This window comes from Saccopteryx bilineata, chromosome 3 (assembly GCF_036850765.1).
Source record: "Saccopteryx bilineata isolate mSacBil1 chromosome 3, mSacBil1_pri_phased_curated, whole genome shotgun sequence".
NCBI lineage: Eukaryota > Metazoa > Chordata > Mammalia > Chiroptera > Emballonuridae > Saccopteryx > Saccopteryx bilineata.
The window spans coordinates 105,057,879-105,079,872 of record NC_089492.1 but is presented as its reverse complement, the minus strand read 5'-3'; the positions used below and the strand labels follow the sequence as shown (position 1 = coordinate 105,079,872).

General features: G+C 40.4%; 1 protein-coding gene across 1 annotated transcript in view; it reads left to right on the top strand.

Annotated features, from left to right (window-relative positions):
• LHCGR (luteinizing hormone/choriogonadotropin receptor) overlaps positions 1–21,994 on the top strand; it is an 84,865-nt gene that overhangs the window by 30,157 nt on the left and 32,714 nt on the right. Inside the window, exons 4-8 of the mRNA XM_066266461.1 lie at positions 13,115–13,186; positions 15,839–15,913; positions 18,861–18,935; positions 21,356–21,430; positions 21,519–21,596. Coding sequence (XP_066122558.1) covers positions 13,115–13,186; positions 15,839–15,913; positions 18,861–18,935; positions 21,356–21,430; positions 21,519–21,596 — 375 coding nt within the window. The remainder of the gene's footprint in view (positions 1–13,114; positions 13,187–15,838; positions 15,914–18,860; positions 18,936–21,355; positions 21,431–21,518; positions 21,597–21,994) is intronic.

Below are 21,994 nucleotides of genomic sequence, written 5' to 3'. Positions count from 1 at the left end.
GAAACGATGAAAGGAAAGCACACTTTGTTACCCAATCTGAATGTTTGTTTCAACATCTATGCCAAAGGCACTTGGACAAGGTGGGATTTTATCATAATCCAGGTATCACCCATGTTACATCATTTATTCATTTAGAAATTAAAGTTTAGAACTGTACAAAGGACTTTGAAAATGTGATCATTGTAAGCCATATGGTTTCACAGGCATCTCACTTCTCAAGAGGCAGAAAGAACTCCCCACCTGCAAGTTAAAACTCACCTTTGCCCTCTAATCCTGGCTATTTACCATGCGTGTGAGATGCATAGTTTGGAAACATTACCCTTTGTCTGAGGTAGAAAAGTCTCTGTCCCTCTTTTATTTTTCTTTATGTATAGCTTTCAGGCCTTTTTTGACCCTGGACAGAAGAGTTACTGAACTGTCCTTGCCTTTGGCCTTTTCCCCCCAGTTCTCCTTGGCTTCTGCTCTATATCTAATGATGTTGACTAGACTTTTCCACAGAGTTCCTGAAGTTCACAAAATTCTTGGAATACATGTAGGCCTAACGAAAGAAAGAAAGAAAGAAAGAAAGAAAGAAAGAAAGAAAGAAAGAAAGAAAGAAAGAAAGAAAGAAAGAAAGAGAAAAGAAAGAGAGGGAGAGGGAAAGAGAGAAGGTGGGAGGAAGGGAGGGAGGGAGGGAAGAAGGACAGAACAAAGGAAGGAAGGAAGGAAGGAAGGAAGAGAGGAAGGAAGGAAGGAAGGAAGGAAGGAAGGAAGGAAGGAAGGAAGGAAGGAAAGAAGGAAGGGAGGAAGGAAGGAAGGGAGGAAGGAAAAAAGGAAGGAAGTAAGGCAGGCAAAAAGGAAGGAAGGAAGAAAGGAAGGAAGGAAGGAAGGAAGGAAGGAAGGAAGGAAGGAAGGAAGGAAGGAAGGAAGGAAGGAAGGAAGAGAGGGAGGGAGGGAGGGAGGAAGGGAGGAAAGGAGAAAGGAGGTAAGGAAGGGAATGAGGGAAGAACTCAATAAATCAAAATAAAACTCTTTTCCATTTGTCTCACAGATACAGAAGGTTAAGTTGAGCATATTCCTTCATTCAAGTAACATTATCATTGGTCCATCCAAAGTCCCTCTCTGTTTTGAGTTTTTTATTTTATTTTTTTTTTAAATAATTTTTTTTAATGGGGTGACATCAATAAATCAGGATACATATATTCAAAGATAACAAGACCAGGGTATCTTGTCGTTCAATTATGATGCATACCCGTCACCCAAAGTCAGATTGTCCTCTGTCACCTTCTATCTTGTTTTCTTTGTGCCCCTCCCCCTCCCCCTTTCCCTCTCCAATTCCCCCCTCCCCCCCGTAACCACCACACTCTTATCAATGTCTCTTAGTTTCACTTTTATGTCCCACCTACGTATGGAATAATGCAGTTCCTGGTTTTTTCTGATTTACTTATTTCGCTTCGTATCATGTTATCTAGATCCCACCATTTTGCTGTAAATGTTCCTATGTCATCATTTCTTATGGCTGAGTAGTATTCCATAGTGTATATGTGCCACATCTTCTTTATCCAGTCATCTATTGACGGGCTTTTTGGTTGTTTCCATGTCCTGGCCACTGTGAACAATGCTGCAATAAACATGGGGCTGCATGTGTCTTTATGTATCAGTGTTTCTGAGTTTTTGGGGTATATACCCAGTAGAGGGATTGCTGGGTCATAAGGTAGTTCTATTTTCAGTTTTTTGAGGAACCACCATACTTTCTTCCATAATGGTTGTACTACTTTACATTCCCACCAACAGTGGATGAGGGTTCCTTTTTCTCCACAGGCTCTCCAACATTTGCTATTACCTGTCTTGCTAATAATAGCTAATCGAACAGGTGTGAGGTGGTATCTCATTGCCGTTTTGATTTGCATTTCTCTAATAGCTAAATAAGATGAGCATCTTTTCATATATCTGTTGGCCATTTGTATTTCTTCCTGGGAGAAGTGTCTGTTCATATCCTCTTCCCATTTTTTTATGGGATTGTTTGTTTGTTTGTTGTTGAGTTTTATGAGTTCTTTGTATATTTTGCATATTAGGCCCTTATCTGAGCTGTTGTTTGAAAATATCATTTCCCATTTAGTTGGCTTTCTGTTTATTTTGTTATCAGTTTCTCTTGCTGAGCAAAAACTTCTTAGTCTGATGTAGTCCCATTCATTAATTTTTGCCTTCACTTCTCTTGCCATTGGAGTCAAATTCATAAAATGCTCTTTAAAACCCAGGTCCATGAGTTGAGTACCTATGTCTTCTTCTATGTACTTAATTGTTTCAGGTCTTATGTTTAGATCTTTGATCCATTTTGAGTTAATTTTAGTACAGGGGGACAAACTGTAGTCCAGTTTCATTCTTTTGCATGTGGCTTTCCAGTTTTCCCAGCACCATTTATTGAAGAGGCTTTCTTTTCTCCATTGTGTGTTGTTGGCCCCTTTATCAAAAATTATTTGACTATATATATGTGGTTTTATTTCTGGACTTTCTATTCTGTTCCATTGGTCTGAGTGTCTATTTTTCTGCCAATACCATGCTGTTTTGATTGTCGTGGCCCTATAATAGAGTTTAAAGTCAGGTATTGTAATGCCCCCAGCTTCATTCTTTTTCTTTAGGATTGCTTTGGCTATTCGGGGTTTTTTATAGTTCCATATAAATCTGATGATTTTTTGCTCTATTTCTTTAAAAAACGTCATTGGAAGTTTGATGGGAATTGCATTGAATTTGTATATTGCTTTGGGTAATATAGCCATCTTGATTATATTTATTCTTCCTAACTAGGAACAAGGTATATTCTTCCATCTCATTATATCTTTTTGAATTTCCCTTAACAATGGTTTATAGTTTTCATTATATAAGTCCTTTACATTCTTTGTTATGTTTATTCCTAAGTATTTTAATTTTTTTGTTGCAATCGTGAAGGGGATTATTCTTTTGAGTTCCTTCTCAGTTGTTTCATTGTTGGCATATAGAAAGGCTATTGACTTCTGAATGTTAATTTTGTATCCTGCGACCTTACTGTATTGGCTTATTGTTTCTAGTAGTCTTTTTGTGGATTCTTTGGGGTTTCGATGTATAGGATCATATCATCTGCAAAAAGTGATAGCTTTACTTCTTCTTTTCCGATATGGATGCCTTTTATTTCTTTGTCTTGTCTGATTGCTGTGGCGAGAACCTCTAGTACCACATTAAATAAGAGTGGAGAGAGTGGACAACCCTGTCTTGTTCCCGATTTAAGGGGGAAAGCCTTCAGTTTAGTGCCATTTAATATGATGTTAGCTGATGGTTTATCATATATGGCCTTTATCATGTTGAGATATTTTCCTTCTATACCCATTTTGTTGAGAGTCTTAAACATAAAATTGTGTTGTATTTTATCAAAAGCCTTTTCTGCATCTATTGATAAGATCATGTAGTTTTTGTTCTTTGTTTTGTTGATATGGTGTGCTACGTTAACCGTTTTACGTATGTTGAACCATCCTTGAGATTCTGGGATGAATCCCACTTGATCATGATGTATTATTTTTTTAATATGTTGTTGTATTCGATTTGCTAGTATTTTATTTAGTATTTTAGCATCTGTATTCATTAGAGATATTGGTCTGTAGTTTTCTTTTTTTGTGCCATCCTTGCCTGGTTTTGGTATGAGGGTTATGTTGGCCTCATAAAATATATGGAAGTATTGCTTCTTCTTCAATTTTTTGGAAGACTTTGAGTAGAATAGGAACCAAGTCTTCTTTGAATGTTTGATAAAATTCGCTGGTATAGCCGTCAGGGCCTGGACTTTTATTTTTGGGGAGGTTTTTAATGGTTTTTTCTATTTCTTCTCTACTGATAGGTCTGTTTAGGCTTTCTGCTTCTTCTTGACTCAGTCTAGGAAGGTTGTATTGTTCTAGGAATTTATCCATTTCTTCTAGGTTGTTGAATTTAGTGGCATAAAGTTTTTCATAGTATTCTACAATAATTCTTTGTATATCTACGGTGTCCGTGGTGATTTCTCCTCTTTCATTTTGGATTTTGTTTATATGAGTTCTTTCTCTTTTTTCCTTGGTAAGTCTTGCCAAGGGTTTGTCAATTTTATTGATCTTTTCAAAGAACCAGCTCCTTGTTCTATTAATTTTTCTATAGTTTTTCTGTTCTCTAATTCATTTATTTCTGCTCTGATTTTTATTATCTCCTTTCTTCGGCTGCTTTTGGATTGTCTTTGTTCTTCTTTTTCTAGTTCCTTAAGGTGGGAAGTTAAGTGGTTCACTTGGGCTCTCTCTTGTTTGTTCATATATGCCTGAAGTGATATGAACTTCCCTCTTATCACTGCTTTTGCTGCATCCCATAGATTCTGATATGTCGTATTGTCATTTTCATTAGTCTGTATAAATCTTTTGATCTCTGCACTTATTTCTTCTTTGACCCATTCATTTTTTAAAAGTATGTTGTTTAGTTTCCACATTTTTGTGGGATTTTTTTCCTCTTTTTTGCAGTTGAATTCTAGTTTCAAGGCTTTATGATCAGAAAATATGCTTGGTACAACTTCAATTTTTCTGAATTTGCTGATGTTGTTTTTGTGGCCCAACATATGGTCAATTCTTGAGAATGATCCATGTACACTGGAGAAAAATGTATACTCAGTCACTTTGGGATGAAATGTCCTGTAGATGTCTATCATATCCAGGTGCTCTAGTGTTTTGTTTAAGGCCACTATGTCTTTGTTGATTCTCTGTTTGGATGACCGATCTAGAGCCGTCAGCGGTGTATTGAGGTCTCCAAGTATGATTGTATTTTTGTCAGTTTTTGTTTTAAGGTCAATAAGTAGCTGTCTTATATATTTTGGTGCTCCTTGGTTTGGTGCATATATATTAAGAATTGTTATGTCTTCTTGATTCAGTGTCCCCTTAGACATTATGAAATGGCCATTTTTATCTCTGAGTACTTTTCCTGTCTTGTAGTCAGCATTATCCGATATGAGTATTGCTACACCTGCTTTTTTTTGGATGTTATTTGCTTGGAGTATTGTTTTCCAGCCTTTCACTTTGAATTTGTTTATATCCTTGTTACTTAGATGAGTTTCCTGTAGGCAGCATATAGTTGGATTTTCTTTTTTAATCCATTCTGCTACTCTGTGCCTTTTTATTGGTGAGTTTAATCCGTTTACATTTAGTGTAATTATTGATACTTGTGAGTTCCCTATTGCCATTTTATATCTTGCTTTCTGTTAGTTTTGTGTCTTGTTTGATCCTTCTCTTTCGTTTTTCTATCTTTTGTTTTTATTTGGTTGTATTCCATACATCTTTCCTCTGTTGCTATCTTTTTTATCTCATGTGCTTCTGTGGTGGTTTTTTCAATGGTGGTTACCTTTGAGTAATGAAAAGGGTCCCTACCCTGTTCATTGTAGCAAACTATTTTGTGAGTACTTTTGCACTCCATCGTCCTTTGCTACTGTTAATCTCCATCTTCTCCCCCTCTTTCTTTTTGTTGTTGTCACAGTTTAAATTTGGTTTTATTGTGTTCTTCTTGGAGCTTTTACTTGTGGCTCTGTTTTTTTTTTTTGTTCTTTGTATCTGATTGGAGAACCCCCTTTAGTAATTCCTGGAGTGGGGGTTTTCTGATGATAAATTCCCTCATCTTTTCTGTATCTGTGAATGTTTTTATTTCTCCTTCATATTTGAAGGATAGCTTTGATGGGTATAGTATTCGTGGCTGAAAGTTTCTCTCTTTCAGGACTTCAAATATTGGGGTCCACTCTCTTCTAGCTTGTAGAGTTTCTGCTGAGAAATCTGATGATAATCTAATGGGCCTTCCTTTATATGTTGTATTCTTCTTTTCCCTGGCTGCCTTGAGAATTTTTTCTTTGCTGTTGGTTTGTGTCAATTTCATTATGATATGCCTTGGAGTAGGTTTGTTGGGGTTAAGAAAACTCGGTGTTCTGTTTGCTTCTTGAATTTGAGGCTTTAGTTCTTTCCACAGGCTTGGGAAGTTCTCATCTATTATTTGTTTGAGTATGTTCTCCATTCCATTTTCTCTCTCTTCTCCCTCTGATATACCTATTATTCTTATGTTATTCTTTTTGATGGAGTCAGATAATTCTTGTAGGGCTATCTCATTTTTTTTAATTTTTGAGTCTCTTTCTTCTTCTCTCTGTTGTGCCTCAAGTTGCTTGTCTTCTATTTCACTAATCCTCTCTTCTATCTGACCTGTTCTATTAGCTAAGCTTGTTACTTCGTTTTTCAGCTCGTGAATTGAGTTTTTCATCTCTGTTTGATTTGTTTTTATAGTTTCAATTTCTTTGGACATATATTCTTTGTGTTCATTGAGTTGTTTTCTGAGCTCCCTAAATTGACTTTCTGTGTTTTCTTGTATATCTCGGAGGATTTTTAGGATTTCTATCTTGAATTCTCTGTCATTTAGCTCCAAGGTTTCCAATATATTAAATTTTTTCTCCATAGATTTTTCCTCATCTAGCTGTGTTACCTCTCTTTCTTTTGTATCCATGATATTTGATTTTCTCTTCCTTAATGGCATCTGAGGGTGGTTTTGTTGATAGTATTAATGAGATTTAATAAAGAATAAAAAGTTAAAAAAATAAAAAATCAAAAAGAGTTGTTTTTTTAAAAAAAAATTAATAATGAAATAAAGAAAAATAAAATAATAATTTTTAAAAAAAGGAAATTATTCCCCCCCTCCTTTTTTCCTCTCCTCTCCCCTTTTTCTTGAGAAAATCTTGTGGTGAACTGTGAATTATAACAAACCATGCCTGTGATGGAGGTCCTGAATTGGGGAAAAGTAATAAAGGGGCAAAAAAAAAAAAAAGGAAAAAAAAGGGGGGGGGCGGTATGGACCCACAAAAAGCAAATAAGGAAAAAATTTGGGTCAAGAATGAAATGATTTGCTTTAAGTGTTGGTGTTGTCTAAGAGTTATGATGAGAGGAATAAGAGAACAGAAAAATGGGGGGACAAATTAAAAAAATACTATTGTATTTAGTGGAACAAAAACTAGATAAAATGGAGAGCCAGGGATGGGAGCACTGCTAGTGAGTTAAAAAGGTGAAGTAAAAAAACCCCAAAATGCCACAAACATAGGTTTGAGTCCCAGATAAGATAATTTGTTTGTTATTGAGGTTTGAATGAGAGGAGATGTAAAGGAGAAAGGAAGAAACTAATATAGAGGGAGAAAAGAAAGAGAGAGAGAGAAAAAAAGAGGGAACCAGTAAAAGAAGAAAAAAGAAAGGAGAGAGAGAGAGAGAGAGTTAAGGGTTTTGGAGTGCAACCCTCATAGAGAGAAAGGAAGAGGAGAAAAAAGATAATGGGAGATGTAACACTTATGGGTAGTATAGTTCAAGGAGAGGAGAGAGTAAGACCGGCAGAGAGTTAATCGGCCAAATTGGAGAAGGAAAAAAAGTATCAAGAATGAAGATAAGAGAAACAAACGAACAAATATAATAAAATGGGATAGGTTATAAAGTCTGCAGATTATTCTTGATTTTGAGAGGTTATCTTCTTGTTTTTTCTTTTCTCTCCCTCTTCCTGGTCGGTGACTCTGTACCCCAGGTTCTGCCCCTTTGGCACGCTCAGGTAGAGGTTTGCAGTTGATAAGTCTCTATGGCAATGTCATGTATTGTGCTTTAGTCTCGTTGGGAGTCAAGGCTCATTAGCTTTCATAGGCTCCGACAGTGAGAGAGTCCGTGTTCCTGGAGCCTTTCTCCTAGTCTTTCCTTCCTCAATTAGTAGCCTGATAATCCAGCTATGGGGTTGTTGCTGCCTCTGCCTGGATAGTAAGAGGTTCAAAGAGCTGGCAACTCCCCACTCTATTTCCACTCAGCACAGGGCTCTGGGTAAGGCTCAGTCAGTCAGAGCTGCTAGCATAATCAGGCGGGCTTTCCGCCCACTCAAAGACCTCTGGCTCTGCCACTCTGTCCGGTAACACAGGCGGGCACCCACTTCCGGGGTGCTTGGAGGAAACTCTCATTCACTATCTGTGCGCGCAGACCAGGATATCCGGCCAGTAGTCTCACGCTCTGAGTGAAACCCCCAACCGCATGGAAATTTGCAGCGCTGGAATTCGCTCTCGCTCCGTCCCCGTGCGCGGCTTTTGCAAGGCGCTGGGGCGGCCTGAGATTCTGCTTTTGCCCACACAAAGGCCCCTGACTCTGCCCCTCTGTGCGATAACACGGGCGCGCCCTGCCGAGGCACTCGGAGGAATCGCTCACTACCTATCTGCGCGCGCAAACCAGGATATGAGGCCGGAGGCGTTTCCATGAGTGAAACCCTCACCAGCACGGAAAATCTCCACTGTTGGAATTAGTTCTCGCTCCCTCCCGTGCGCGGCTTTCCCAGGGCGCTGGGGCTGCCCAGAGATTCTGCTTTCGGCCCACAGAAAGGCCTCTGACCCTGCCTCTCTGTGGGGTAACACGGACACCCACTTCCGGGGCTTAGGAAGAGATCTCTCGCCCACTAACTGCGCACCAACCAGGAGAACGGGTAAAATGGCTGCCCCTCTTGTCTTTCTTTGTTTGGGTTTGGCGCGAGGGTTAGCTTGTATTGCCCGGCTTGCCACAGGAACAGTTTTTCCTCCGCTAGGATCTCCGTGCCACAGCCTGGTTCGGCCTTTTGTGCGCGGCCTGGATGTATTCACCCCCTTTGCCCGCCTCAGTTTCTATATTCACAGTTACCAGAGAAAGCCGCCCTGTTTAGGTTAGTGAGGAAGGCGGAGCATTTCTTACTCCCTATTTCCTTCAGGATTTGGTTATATATTTAGCCAATTTTTCACTCGACCATACCTTCGGGTGTATTGTGAAGCATCTGGAGGCTCCAAGTATAGGTTTTTCTGTTTCTGGTTGAAGATCTTGTTGAGTTTTGGGGGAGATTTATCGGTATCGCTTCCTACTCCGCCATTACTCTGATGTCATCTCCTGAGTTTTTTATTTTATCCCCTTCTACTTCCTTTCAACATCCCATATGCAACCATCTAATGTCTGTTTATATGTTTTCTTTTAAAATATCTATGTTGCCTGACCAGGTGGTGGCACAGTGGATAGAGTGTCGGACTGGGATGCAGAGGTCCCAGGTTCGTGACCCCAAGGTCACCAGCTTGAGCGTGGGCTCATCTGGTTTAAGCAAAGCTCACCAGCTTGGACCCAAGGTCACTGGCTTGAGCAAGGGATTACTCGGTCTGTTGTAGCCTCAAGGTCAAGGCACATATGAGAAAGCAATTAATGAACAACTAAGGTGTTGCAATGAAAAACTAATGATTGATGCTTCTCATCTCTCTCTGTTCTTGTCTGTCTGTCCCTATCTATCCCTCTCTCTGACTCTCTGTCTCTGTAAAAAAATAATAATAAAAATAATAAAAATAAAAATAAAAAGTCTATGTTGATATGCAGGTATTTTCATTCTGCAAGTAGTATTTATATATATCATTTTCTTACTTTTTTCTCCCAGCTCCATGATTCTAAGATCTATGCTGCTCTGTGTTTCTTTAGATTCTTGCTTCCAACTTCTGAACAATTAGTTAGGTGTACTGTCCACATTTTACGATTCCCTCCATCAGCTGTGAACACTCCGGTTGCTTCCAACCCACCTGATGCCACAATGCTGTGAAGAAAATCCTTGTACAGTTGCCCTTAAGTACAATATCAGTGTGAGAATTTTCCTGGGATGTATACAGTAGTAGAAGAGCAGGGTATTGAGACAATCACATTGCTAAAAGTTTCTGGCTTCATGGAAAGAATCATAGAAACATCCAGAAAGAATGGAGCACCTTAAAGGAAATACACTCAAAAGGTTATGAACAAATCACAGGCCATGTGAACAAACAAGTTTAAATACAGGAGACAGACACTTTAATGCTTAGGAACTGCTGCCAACTAAAGATGCATCAGAGATAAAGACATGACATCTCTAAAGTAAAAACATAAAGTATGAAAACAACAGTCTTGGATTCATAGAACCACATTCTCCACATGGCTTCACGAGAATACATCTGTTATGGAAAGCTCAGTGCTCCTGCCTCACCCAGCCTCTCTCCCCACTCTCTGGCCCCCAGGCCTCTATCTTACCCCAACCACATCCACAGAGCTACCTGCTGTTTGCTCAGTGGTTCTTTTATGGTGGGAACTCAATCACTCTGCCTTTCCAGCGCTGTGGCATCAACATCAACTGTAAAATTTCATCCTGCAGCAAAGCTGCCCCATTGGGGATGACCAGCACTTGATCTACTGCTGCTCTCCCTTCTGTCTGACCTTTGCTCCGTATCCCTCATTCCTACATCAACCAAAAGTTCAAACAACCTCCCTGGTCAAACCTGAGCCAAGCTGCTCTCCTGAGAGCCACACTGTGCCCCCTTTTGGAGGAGGATGCTGCCTGCTGAGAGGCTTCAGGGGCTGGGTCCATTTGCACATAAATGGCTCTGAAGGGTTCAGTTGAAGCTTTTATGTAAATACTCTCCAAAATATGTTCTTCACTGCATTATCCCCAGCAATAAAGATTCTGGAATCAGAATTTGGCTGTCACTTTTATTGATGTTGCATGGGGTACAGTAGAATACAGCTTTCTCTTCTGGAAATTTATTGAGTTGGCAGTGCAGAGAGCAATAAAATTGTGTTTTTAATCAGTAAGCCAAGCGGACATGATTCCAGAAGACATATAGGAAGCAAACATGCCGCTATAAGAAAATTTCTCTCCCACTGTCCCTGTTCTTCTTGGATGCCCTGTGAAATAAGTTTGGGTATTGAACGAGTGCTTGAGGGGACTGTCTTCAGGAACAGATTCAGGTAGCCAGTTTGGATTACTTCCTCAAGTTGTACCATCTCTAAGAGACTGTTGAGTGAAAACATTATGCTGAAATGAAATTTCTTAGCATTAGCCCCGAGAGAGGAACTGTTGGTAAGAAGCTTTGCAGGAGAAACATTGAGAGTATAACATACCTCCTTTCAAGAGAAGCAAGGTTACAAGACCTGTCCCTCCACCATGCTAACTGAGAGTGAATAGAACAAGGTTATAGGCGGGTGCGAATCACTCACACAACACCTACACCAGCAGCAAGTTTCTCCCAAAACTATAAGATATCTTACTGAGTCAGGTCTGCTCATCATGGAGGTGCTCCCTCCTGGCAGCTAAGGCCGTCTCTGCTGCAGAGACATATGAAAAACAAGGCAGCATTTCCACCTCTGTGCTCACATTCATGATATTTGTGTCCCAGCTGAAATGTCCAGCTCCTCTCCCCATCTCCCTGCCAGGCCCTGAGCTAAAACCTTGAACTACTGCAGATGCTTGAAAAATGCTGGTTGGACATTCATCCCTGCCTGGCAGGTGCTTTCTCCTGAGTTATCTTAACCCCAACTTCCTTTATCACTCGTACATCATCCTGTTCTGGTTTTTGCTGTTGCTGAGTAATCTCTCTATTCTTAACTCTTATGTAATGCATAATTTTTATCTCAATTCAAGAACACTTAAATTGTTCCTCTAGATATAAGTGAGTGCCTGAAAAAAATGCTCTATAGATGTTCTCCTAAAATGGCATGAGATGCCCATGTCAGTTAGCCATATTAGCTAGTGCTCTGGGATAATGCTGTCTACAGAAAATGGAGCATGTTTTAATGACTCTTCCCTTCTCCTGTCTGCCTGATTTTCAGTTGTACTTTCACCATTCATTAAGAAAGCTTCTTTTCCCATCATCCCAACCAAGCCTATAGGACCACTCTAGAACAATGTATTAACTATTTACTTGGTGCCAGGCCCTGTCCTTTACATAGGTTATCTTCATTAATCATCATAACAACCTGGAAAATTGAAATTATTATTTCAATTTTATAGATGTAGAAACCGAAACAGAGGGCTTAAATATAAATAACATGTTCAGGGTCAGTGTTGGGCAAATAAGTTTGTAAAATTTGTGTCATTTGGTTTTGCTCACTTTTATTGTTAAAAATGGCACTGCCCACATGGGGTGGCTGATTACCTTCATGCTTGGGAAGGGGCTTGGTTATGCTAATGTGTGCTGGAGGAGGGACTTTCACTCCGAAAAGTTTTAAAAGGAGGAGCTAGGAGGCCATTTTGAGAGAAGAGCACGTGTTGCAGGGCAGGGAGGCCACGTTGTTGCAGAGGAGAGGCACCCAAGATGGCAGGGTGCTGAAGGGGAACAGAGGTGAGGGGCTCTGTAAGCTCCACTGAACTGGTGAGGTGGGAGCCTTTGATTCTGGGAAAAACCGGAAAGATTCTCCTGGTTGTGGAACAGGAGAACATGTGAGTGGGTTTTGGTGCCCTGTGTGTTTTTTTTTTACTCGTTGGCTGGTATGAGTCTAGAATAAAGGATGGCCCACCAGTTCTTTGCTCCGTTGTTTCATTACCATCTGTCTGAATTAAATGGGAACCTGCATGGGCCAGGCGGCTGTGATGGTGGCTGCAGCTACTGGCTGTACAATCATATAGCCAGGTGTAGTGAGAGAGTGGGGATTTGAACCTGAATGTGTTTGATCCCAAAGTTCAGGATCTATTTTTTATTACTATTATTTTAGAGAGACAGAAAGGGAGAGAAAGAGAGACAGAAATAACGTTCTGTTCCTGTATGTTCCCTGAATGGATATAGAACCCACACCTTTGCACATCAGGACAACACTAACTAATCAAGCTATCTTGCCAGGGCCCAAAGTTCAGGATCTTGAGACTTGTTTGGAGGTTCTAGCAGGGGAGCACAGCTACTCGTACACCCTTGACTGAAGAACAGTCCTCTCTTCTACAGGTCGTCCTCTTGGACCGAGCGCGCAGCTTCAGGAGGGACACACATGGAATAGTGAGGGAGGAAGGGGACACCCGCCTAGCCAGCCAGATCAGCCAGATCAACCCTGGCGATCAGTGGGGTGACAGATGTCACAGCCAGATCGCCCTCACATCCCAGGATCTTAATCAAAAAAATTACACACTGTTTGATATAGACCAAGAATAAGTCATGACACATCTTTTTATATATGAATATAAATTTAGAATTCTCAACCTAAATTCAGTAGCTGAGAACTCTGTAGTCACACACACACACACACACACACACACAATTTTATTGATGAACTTAAAAAGGCATCCAATCTTACATCTTAAACTTTGCCTTTCCTTTTTTCTTTTCTAGATCACTCACCTATCTCCTTATCAAAATAATTCCATCTCAAGCTTTCAGAGGACTTAATGAGGTCGTAAAAATGTAAGTAAGATACTGCATATCAAAAGACATTTATAATTAGAATAATAAATTTTTTTCTAAGAGAAAGCATAGTTGAAAGGGGATAATTTTTCCAGGAGAGAAACTGTAGTTGGGAAAGCCTAGGACTTTTATATTTTTAGTACAAATAATATGTAGGGACTTTGAACAATGGTATGATTTTCAAGAGTCATTAAAATCTAGATAATTAACCTTTCTTCAATGAGCTGAATGCATTTTGGTAAGTGATGATAAACTTTTCAAGTAGAAAAGATGATAGGCCCTAATCATAATAATTCTCTTGCTAGAGCAGCTATTCCCTCATGTCACAGTTTTAGATTATACCTACAGACAAGAAAATGTGTTGATACTATAGATTATTGTGCATGAGAAGATAATCTTTGTATGTAAAATATAATGAGCATATGACAAAAACACAATATTTCTGGCCTTATTGATAAAAGGCATTTATCAAAGTGCAGAGCAGCCTGATAAGGCAGTGTGACCTCACCTTCATGTCAGATGTAACTTCAATCCTTTGCCCTGGGTCTCAAGACCCAACACATGGAGAGAGAGCTTTCTCAGTCCTCCTGGATTACAGCACCCACCTTAATATTAGTCTAAGTCAAAGGGTCTAAGGGGCCATTTAGTTCCCAGAGAACACCTCTGATCTTAACAAATCCACTGGGCTTCCAAAGCGATTCTAGCTCCTTGAGGAACCTCTGACTGTTCTTTAGGATATTGGCAAGCAATAAGCATAGTAAAAATAATTCCTTAAGAATTAGTGCATATTTTAAGAAATTCAGTGCAGGTTATAGAAATGTCAGTTTGCTTGAAACTAACTCTTCTTCTTCTGCTCTCAAGTTTAAATGGTTAAGTTTTGAGAACTTTTAATCCATCAAGACCTCCTAATGAGAAAAGTAGCCACAGTTAAATAAGCAAACCATTAGATAGGAATAAGAAGAATCCGCCCAGGAATGATCCATTACTGTGTTGTTCATGAAAGAAATGAACTGCTTTAGGCTCAGCCTTTCTGTGGGCTAAAGCTCTCATCAAGTCTGAGCCTTTAGTGAATGTTAACCTTAAGAACATGCAAGTATACAATTTGTGAATTTGAGACTTTTTTCGCAGTTGGCAGTAAATGGTAGTTTATGTTAGGATTTTAGAATAACATTGACATTACCTATATGCTTGGGAATAGTATAAGGCAAAACTGTTTCCTTTACTTTTGTGGGTTTTTTTTTTTTTTCAAAATAATCAATTAATTCATTAATCCTAACAGTCATTGATTCCTAATGTACCTGGCATGATGATGCCACCAGAGTTCAGAAGTGAATGGGACGTGTTCTTTGTCCTCAACTTGCTAACAGTCAAAGAAATAGACAGTAACCCAAGAAAGACACTATCATTGGAGTTGACCACCTGGCAATTGCCTCACAACAGGATTTATGGAAAAGAGAGTTATGAAACAATGAATTCAACCCAAATTAAAACCTCACTAGAATAATGGAGTTGGGAACCCAGATAGCCTGATCCTGGTCCTGAAATCTTCCTATAAACACCAGGTGCCACTGATTCAACCACAGTGGAAAACAGTATGGAGTTACCTTTAAAAAAATTTAATGGAATGGCTTTATAACCAAGTGATTTCACTCTGGGATTATACAAAGAAATCCAAAACACTAATTTGAAAGCACATATGATCCCTATGTTTATTGCAGCATTATTTACAATGGCCAAGATCTGGAAGCAAGCGTCCATCAGTGGACAAGTGGGTAAAAAAGTTGTGGTACACAATGAAATATTACTTTGCCAGAAAAAGAATGATATCTTATTATTTGCAACAACATGCATGGACCTAGAGGGTGTAATGCTAAGTGAAATAAATAAGCCAGAGAAAGACAAATACCATATGATTTCACTTATAAGTGAGATCTAAAGAACAAAATAAATAATAAACAAATTGAAACAGACTCAGAGATACAGAGAACAGACTGATGGTTGTCAGAGGGCAGGTGAAAAAGATGAAGGGATTAAGAAATACAAATTGACAGTTTCAAAATAGTCATGGGGATGTACAGTACAGTACATGGGGAATGTAGTTGATAATATTTATAATAACTATGTATGGTGCCAGGTCAGGTCAGGGGGAACACTTTGTCAAGTATGTGATTGTCTAACCACCTGAAATTAATGCAAAATAATATTGACTGTAAACTGTACTTGAAACATTTCTTTAAATGGGCACAAATAAAAGGTAGATGGGGGGGGGGGGGAAATACCACTAGTTGCCTTTTCTCTTAGAAACTCAATTTTCAGAGCTGTCAAACAAGGGGATCTGAATAGATTTTCTCAAAAGGCCTGTCCACTTCTAATAATCTATGATGCCATGTAATAATAAATGAAAGAAAAACCTTGTAATAAAGAAGGACTTGCTGAAACTTGCATTTCAATAGCACCTCGGTTGTAGATGCCCACTGGTGCTCCTAAAGGGAGATGTTAGCACTTTCCGATGTGAAGACAGCTAAGGCATTCCTGTTCTTTTTGAAAAGATCACACGGGAGCCCCCAGTTGTTGGGTCACATTCACAGCTGCTTATGATGCAGTACAGTCATTTTATTTCATGTTTCTCCTTTTTTCTTCTCTCTCCCCTAGTGAAATTTCTCAGAGTGATTCCCTGGAAAAGATAGAAGCTAATGCCTTTGACAACCTCCTCAATTTGTCTGAAATGTAAGCATCAGCTAACAGATCGTTTGCTGCTCTGCACACTTCTACTCTCACTGGCTGGAGTCACTCGGTTTTTGTATTCAAGCATCTACTGCTAGGAATCCAAGAGGGAAAGACTACAGCAATTACTAGGTCTGGGCAGGTACTAATTTCTCTCACTGCAGTGGCCTGAAGGTTGCCATGGTGACAACTGTTTCTCCTTGAGAGCAGTATAAATTCTGAAACATCACAACACAAAGTTTGAAATTAAAATTGACACTGTGGTCTCCTGCCAAGTAGCTCTTACCTTATGAAAGGGAAGGTGTGAGTACTTGGGGTGGTAGGAAAATTTGGGAAGGAGATTAGAGATCATGAATCAGTCCATGGGGAACTGTTTGGGCATATTCATTCATTCAGTAAATGTTTCTTGAATACCTATAATGTAACAGGCCTGTGTTGGGACGTGTGTAGGTTAAGTTTATTGTTGTTACTGTGATGTCTTAAAGTTAATTCTTAAACATTATCCTTTCCAAATTATCATTTTCCTCCAATTTACAAAAAAAAGAATGGGAGAACACTGGCTTAGTTCAGTTTTCAGATGATGAATTTGTGTCCCAAAAAGGTCATTTGACTTGCCTGATGTTGGTTACCAAGTTAGCTGGGAAATAAAACAGGTCACGTGACTGCTAACTGGGTCTCTTACTGCTGCCTGTGTGCCCTAAACCTGAGCATCTACAAACTTCATGAGCATAAGAGTTTCAAAAGGGAAGGGAAGGAGAAAGATGTTAGCAACAAACAGGTTGTCAGCACTTGTGCTTGGCACTTACAGTATTTCCTCTAGGTTGTGTCATTTAATCCTTACAACCACTCTGCAACGTGAAGTCCTTACCCCTTTTGTTCAGGGGAAGGAATGGAAGCTCAGAGAGGTCAGTAACATGACCAATGTAGCACCTTAGACAATGGCAGGGCTGAATTCAACCCTAGCCTGTCTTTCTTCAAAACTTGTGCATTTTCCACTATACCAAAAGGCCTCCCTATGAATGGCCCAAGTAGCAATTATTTAAAGAGAATGATTGATAAGTCTGAAAGTACCTGCCACATGTCCAACCAAGGGCCAAATGTTGCTGAAATACAAAGGAGGTAAAAGTACAAATCTCCCCAGGAGATAACAGTGTGGCCAGGAAAGTAAGAATAACTCACCCAATAATTATAAGAAATCTAAAATAATGGATATTTAAGTACAAAAGGTAATGATTATTGAAGTACTAGTCTAGACTTTTCTGTGAGATGGAATTTTGAGGGGCAGGGAGCTCATTACAATTATAGATGACAGCCCTATTCCAGACCTAGAAATCTGCAAATTTAACAGACTTCGCAAGTGATGCTGATTCAGCACAGCTTACGTTGGGAACTGTAAGAGCAGCTTAAGATAAATCAAGTTTTTCATGATGCAAAACAACATTTATCAACAGAAAGAAAAATGAAGTGTTCTAAGGGAAAGTTTATGGGCTTTCCCCAAGGAAGGCCCTGAGATTAGGTTCTCTGTGCTTGGTTCACAGCTGTATCCCCAGCCCCTAAACAGTCCCTGGCACATGTAGGAGCTCAATAAATGTTTGTTGAATGAATGGATGGAGAGATAAGCGATCTAAGGTCAAGCCCCAGAAGATTCTTAAGAGATCAAGCCCCTTCCATCTCACCCACATAATGCCTTATATGGCTCATTCAGATGTAAAAGTAATGACAACAAAGGTCTCGCCTTTAAATAATCAAAAGGACATACAGGATGGAAATAGGCACCGGTGGTGGGTAGGTATGGTAAGGTGGACTGAGACTCGACCTGGAGCCAGAAAAAACGGGGTTCACCTCCAAGTTCTGCTACTTCTCAGACAAATCATTCAATTTTGATTTCATCAACTATGATAATAATTAACATTGACTGAAGTCTTACTGTGAACCAAATGCACACACTTATTCCTTTAAAACCATCCTGTGAGAAAACCAAGCAGTTTAAGTGATATATTCAAGGTCATACAGTTCAGAAACCAGGATGTAAAACGAAGCTGACTCCAGAGTCCATCCGCCTAACCAACACACTGTATTTTCTCTATATAAGAGTAATTATTGCTTCCTTAGGAAGTTGATAAATGAATTAAGAAAGCCAAAGGCATTTACTGGCCTTTTATTGAATCCAAAGTAGATGGAACTTGGCAACCATGGCCTCTTTTCAAAGGGTCAGAATTCCTGGTGGAACTGGGGGGGGGCAATAACACCACTATAATGTTATGGCTGCACTTTTATACTTGGCAGAACCCTGCTTCAATACATTATCTCTACACTCTCTATTACTGCCTATCAACCTGTGAAGTAGAAAGAGTGTATATTATTATTTCAATGTTATAGAAGGGGACACTAACTCAGGGAAATTAGGAGACTGGGCATCATCATACAAGAAATTATCAACAGAATGAGCATAAAATTCTCAAAATCAAAGCCCCTGGACTCTGCCCTGATGCCCTCAGACTGGGTGACCATTTGGATAACTGGTCAGAACCAGTTTGTCAACAGGGAGAATAGCTAATTTGCCCATCTCTCCTGGAATTAGAATCTTCCATCACTCCCGGTATGCAGGATCCATGGTGGGACAGGACCTACTTGACCAGTAGCAATGGACATAGATGCTGCCGGGGGGGGGGGGGCAGGGGGAGAGAATGAGGTGGAACAAGTTGGGGATGATGGAACAGACTCCCAGCTAGGATGCACCTGCCTTGGCAGGACGTTGAGAGCAGAGCCTCCTAGAAACAGCCCTGGTTCTCACCATGCTGTTTCCACCCCCCAGGGTGCAGGAGCTCCTCGCAAGCACTTGATTTTGTTGATACTGTTTCCAGCCAGCATCTTCTGGTGACAATGGTCTCATGCTTTCCAAACAATCCACATCTAGTAAATTGCTGCTTGTTTTCCCTTCTCTTTACAGACTGATCCAGAACACCAAAAACCTGGGATACATTGAGCCTGGAGCATTTACAAATCTCCCCCGGTTAAAATACCTGTGAGGAACTTTCCTTTTAAACAATTGGGGAAGGGAAGATGGGCATCTGATAGAAATCAGAACAAATACAAGGTTGAAAGCATTTTGTAAACCATATACTTAGCATTATTTGCATGTCTGTCTTCAGCAGTATGATTTAATCAGCATTCCTTTTCAGCCAGTATGCTGGGCCCTTTTCAGATACCTGTAAGTGGGTCTCAACATTGTCTCTGACCCAAACACGTGAGAAGACTCTCACCTCTTCGCAGTAATTTCAAAGCTGGCAGTATGAATGGGGGACAATGACACTTTGAAGGGGTAAATCAGAATCTCTGAGGTGAGGTGGTGGTGTGCAGAGGATAGGTGAACATGGATGTTGGGCAAACAAGTGTGTTAGGCTTGCTCGCTTGTACTTTGCCTGATTGGTGCATGAGCACGGGCAGCACTGTGTGTGTACAGTCTATGTAAGGCTGCAGGTGCTTGTCCTCAGGGCAGCAGATTATAGATTGTGGATTGCCAGCTGCCAGTGGGAGGGACCATTGTTTGCCAGGGAAGGGGTTTTTCCCCCAGCCTGTTTTGGCTTGTGAGTCTTGAGAGAGAGAGAGAGAGAGAGAGAGAGAGAGAGATGCACTTTTCCCTGCCTGCTTGCTCTTCCGCTGTTGCGAGACTAATAAGCGGAAGGGCCCACCATCCTCCAGCTCCACGTTCCCTTACCGTCTGCCTGAATCCAGGGGGAACCTGCACGGCCACGTACAGCGGGAAAGGCAATTCTGCTTTGACCTCTATTCCTCACTGAGAGTCACTGACCTCCTTTATTTCATTTGTTCATTTATTCATTAAGTGATATTTTAAGTATTGCCTTCAGGCTATAGGCCCTTTGCCATATAAACTAAACCATTATTTTCTATTTCCACTTAAGTCTGACTAAGTCCACTGGTTAGAATGATCAGTTGAGTACTCCTCTAGCCCTGAAGATGCATTGCCTTGTTAGCAAAACCTAAATTCCTGAAATTTGATATAATCTGTACATTTATCACTATGGATCTTCTCACATAGCAAGCAAGCACTTGTTCACACAGACAAATTTAAATTTCTCTAATATAGATGTCCTCTCTCTCTTCTTCCTAATAAATTAAATTCCATAAAATACCTAGAGGATGCAAAAGCTACCATACCCGCACCTCCAAAAAAAGGGAAAAAAGAAAAAAAAGGAACATGGTGAGAGGAGGGCCAGGTTCCCTCTGGCGTTCACTGTCACCTGTGGGTCTGCTCCAGGGCCCTCGGGGGTGCTGCTTGCATCAGGGTCGCTCCTTTGGCAGCTCTGCTGGATGACTGCTAACCCAGGTGTTCTGATTCTCCAAACCCTCAAGGGATCTACAGGACACTTAAGCATCTCAGCATTAACCACTTTGTAAAACATAGGAAAATCCTAGAACCAAATTTGATGGCTGCAGCACCTTGTTCTCTAAGAATCACTGTTATTATTACATAGCATTTTTACCACTCCCTTAGCAAAAAAAAAGTGATATTCCCTCAAGCCCACCCAGTACACGTTACATCTAAGCCCACAGTGCTATCAGCAGCCACAGACAGGGCAAGGATGCAGGGTGATCTGGGTAACGGGGGCAGGGGGAGCACCAGAGAGAGCCGGAAGAGAAACCTGGCTTCCTTGCATGGCACCAGGGTGCCAAGCAGTTCATATCGGTGGCCTAGAGTCCATGACTGGTAAGTTTAAAACTCAGTTGGGGAAATCCAGATGCCTAGATTCTTCTGTAGGAGTCCCATTCTCGTGTAATAAAATGCCCTTCAATTTAACTTACCGCTGAAGAGTCTCTCTTCTGCGAAGTTTACAAAGCGGGGGAGAGGGGGAGGGAGGCTTGAGTAGCTCAGATAACCAAAATAATGGTTAATGACATCAGTGAGATACAAGGAAGAACTTCCTGAATCTCAGGATAGCTAAATAAAGAAAGATTTGTAATGATGAGGGATATGGATTGCTCGCATAGGGGCTCCTCATGCAGAAGTGTTTGAGTTAAAACCTGTTCTCCTGTATAGGGATGCTTTCTACAACTCTCAAGAGCATGGCATAAACTAATTACCAAAAGGAAATTGGAATGCAATAAATAGGAGAATGCAATGGACACGATAGGGAAAGACAGGCTGGAAAATAAACATAAATTAAAAACCCTGCATGTTTGGTACCAGCCCCTAGATTTCTAAATAGGAATCATTACAACAACTTCTCCCATGGTGTTAGGGGCTTTTAAATCCTCACAGTCTTCAACAGCTGAAAGCATGACTCATAAAGCCAAACTCAATATTTTTAAATTTAATGTAAAAATAGTATTTGCGAAATGCCTTTCTACTATTTTTATTTCTATGCATTAATAACAATCACTTTTACTCACTCTGCTCACAACCCACCTTGCCCCAAATCACAGGAGCATCTGTAACACTGGCATTCAAAAGCTTCCAGATGTTACGAAGATCTTCTCCTCTGAATTTAATTTCATTCTGTAAGTACCAAGCTGATTGCTATGCATAGCAGTTTCCTATTTGCAGCTAAAATTTGGAAAGTAAATATTTCTCGTTTCATTCCTTAAGGGAAATTTGTGATAACTTACACATAACCACCATACCAAGAAATGCTTTTCAAGGGATGAATAACGAATCCATAACACTGTGAGTAAACCCCCAGATTCCCTTTCTGCCCCACAGCCTCCTGCTTTTCTCACTTCTAGCTTAAGGTGAACTCTTTTGTGTCTTTTGCCACACCCCTCACTCGCTGGTGACATTCTTTTTAAATTAAAGTGCCAAAGGTGAGAGGAGTTGTGTGGGATTGGAGCTGGGTCATATGTTCACTTGACAAGCAACAGACCCATTCAGTTTAAAATGAATCAAATGGGCCCTGAGGATTTACAGTGACCGAATTTCCAGCTGATGAAAACGTTCAGCTTTGAAGCTGCAAAGAGAAAGCCTGGAGGGGAGTGACTGCCCTGGTTAAAAGAGAGCACAGAGGACCTGGCCGGTTGGCTCAGTGGTAGAGCATCGGCCTGGCGTGCAGAAGTCCCGGGTTCGAT